This window comes from Wasmannia auropunctata, unplaced genomic scaffold (assembly GCF_000956235.1).
Source record: "Wasmannia auropunctata unplaced genomic scaffold, wasmannia.A_1.0 LD335669.1, whole genome shotgun sequence".
Lineage (NCBI taxonomy): Eukaryota > Metazoa > Arthropoda > Insecta > Hymenoptera > Formicidae > Wasmannia > Wasmannia auropunctata.
This window is the reverse complement of record NW_012027221.1, coordinates 8,010-10,301: the sequence shown is the minus strand read 5'-3', so window position 1 is coordinate 10,301 and position 2,292 is coordinate 8,010. Positions and strand designations below refer to the sequence as shown.

The 2,292-nt window shown below is 54.1% G+C and overlaps 1 protein-coding gene across 1 annotated transcript; it reads left to right on the top strand.

The window, feature by feature from the left end:
• Positions 1-1,522, top strand: LOC105456464. Its single transcript, XM_011700525.1, has 2 exons — positions 1-718; positions 1,041-1,522. The coding sequence occupies exons 1-2, from the start codon at positions 1-3 to the stop codon at positions 1,520-1,522; spliced, it is 1,200 nt and encodes a 399-aa protein (XP_011698827.1).
• The last annotated feature ends 770 nt before the right edge of the window (positions 1,523-2,292 follow it).

Genomic DNA, 2,292 nt, shown 5'->3' with positions numbered 1-2,292 from the left:
ATGGAGGTCGCTGCCCGTCCACCGCGAGCATCCGCAGGTGCCAGCCCTGCGGCTGGAGCGCGTCGATGGGCACTGAAGAAGATGGACCCGGACATGTGCCAGGCGACCGTGGTCGTCGGCTGTTGGGCCGATGACGACCTGTCCGAGGTTCCTCTCGAAGAAGACGTGAGACGGATTCAGGAAATTATGCGTGTGACGCCGAACTTCGGTGCTCCTCTGTCCGGGTCCGGAGGGCCTACACGCGTGCCAGGCGTCGAGGGGACAGGAAAGAGGATCGCTAGAGCGTACGAGGTGCTTCGTGCCGCGCGGGGTGCCCTGCGACTGGCGATCCGGAAGGCGAAGGCTGGGGCTTGGGCTGATCTGATCGCAGATCTAGACAATGACCCGTGCGGTCATCCTTACCGCTTGGTCTTGAATAAGCTCAAGTCATGGACGCCCCCGACCACGGAGACCCTGGAACCCCAGTTCCTTGAGCGTGGTGGGGGCCGTGTTCCCAATCAGAGAGCGGGAAATCCTCCCGCGCGTCGACCGCCCTGTTATCGAAGGGTGGTCGGAGGAGCTGGAGGTGACGGGGCCGGAGTTGGAGCGCGCCATTCGGAGCTGAGGGACAAGCTCAAGGCTCCAGGTCCGGATAGTGTGCCGAGTTGGGCCTGGGTTCTGGCAGCGGACGACCTTGGCGACCGCCTGAGGCACCTGTACACCAGGTGCTTTAAGGAAGGTAGGTTCCCTCAGTTGTAGAAGGTGGCCAATCTTGTTCTTCTGTGCAAGGAGGGCAAGCCCTTCTGCATATAGGCCGATTTACCTGCTGGATGAGACAGGTAAGATGTTCGAGAGAATCATCTCGAACCGCCTTGTCCCGGGGGGGATGGTCCAGAATTGTCGCCGGACCAATACGGTTTCCGGGAGGCCCACTCGACGGTGGATGCCATAAGGCAAGTAAGGGACCTCTCGGAGTCCATGGTGGCAGAGGGAGAGGTGGTAGTGGCGGTGGCGTTAGATATTTCTAACGTCTTTAACTCCCTCCCCTGGGGCCGGATCAGGAAGGCGCTGGTGTACTTCCGGCTGCCTCCCTGTCTGGTCGCCACCGTGGAAGATTACCTCCGAGACAGACGGCTGGAGTTCGTCGACAAAGACGGACTCCAGAGCGGAAGGGCTGTGTCGTGTGGGGTTCCGCAGGGGTCCGTCCAGGATTTATGGAACCTTGCATACGACGCTGTTCTGCGGGCGACCATTCCCCCGGGGGCCCTGCTACGCAGACGACACGTTCGTGCTCGCCGGAGGGGCCGACTGGGGGACAGCGGTAGCAAAGGCGAACCATGCCGTGGCGGGCGTGGTCCGAGCCATCGAGGCAATGGGACTGCAGGTGGCGCCCCAGAAAACCGAGGTCCTGTTCTTTCACGACGGGTTTTGGGGGGGCGCCACCGCAGTCCCGCATAAAGGTGGATCATACGGCGGTGAGGCCGACGATCGAGTATCTAGGCCTCAGCCTGGACGGCCGGTGGGGGTTCGGCAAACATTTTGAGCTGCTGACCCTCAGGGTGGTCAGGAGGGCGGACGCGTTGGCCCGCCTTCTGCCCAAACTGCGTGGTCTGGGATCCAGTGTACGGAAGAACAGTGTACACCGTCCTCTCCGGGTTGATGCACGACGCCCCCATTGGGCGGACGAAGCCAGAGCACAGTATATACAGTAGCGCAACTCTCTGTCGGCACTTTTGATGTCAGTGTTGGTCAACACAGAGTGCGCATGCGCAAAATGAGTAAGTTCCCCAGTAACGCCATCTGAGATTCTGTCTCACTTGCTCTTATTCTTTTGTCTGCTCTCTTTCTAGCTTATCTCATCTATAGATCTACAGATCTATAAATCATTTCATTTTGTATTGTAAGTACATACATGTCACTCGGGTTGTAAATTAATTATTTTATGAGAGTATAATTTGACGCCAATTATTGACAACAAATATTTTATACAAACGATATACACATTATTTAGGTTGAATAACATAATTTTTATTTAACTTGACGCCATTTACTAATATCAAATTTTTTATACAAGTAATAATAATTGAACAATAAGACACCGTACATAATTTTTATTTAACTTGACAGCATTTACTGATATCAAGTTATTTATACAGGTAATAGTAATATACAGGGTGGACTATTTTAATCCATCCAGTCGAATATCTCGAAAATCAAGCCCGGGAGAGAAAAATTTTTCAGACAAAAGTTGTTTGGTTTCGAAGGGACCATAAGATGGTACCATTGGTTTGACCTTGAAGAATTATTTGAAAG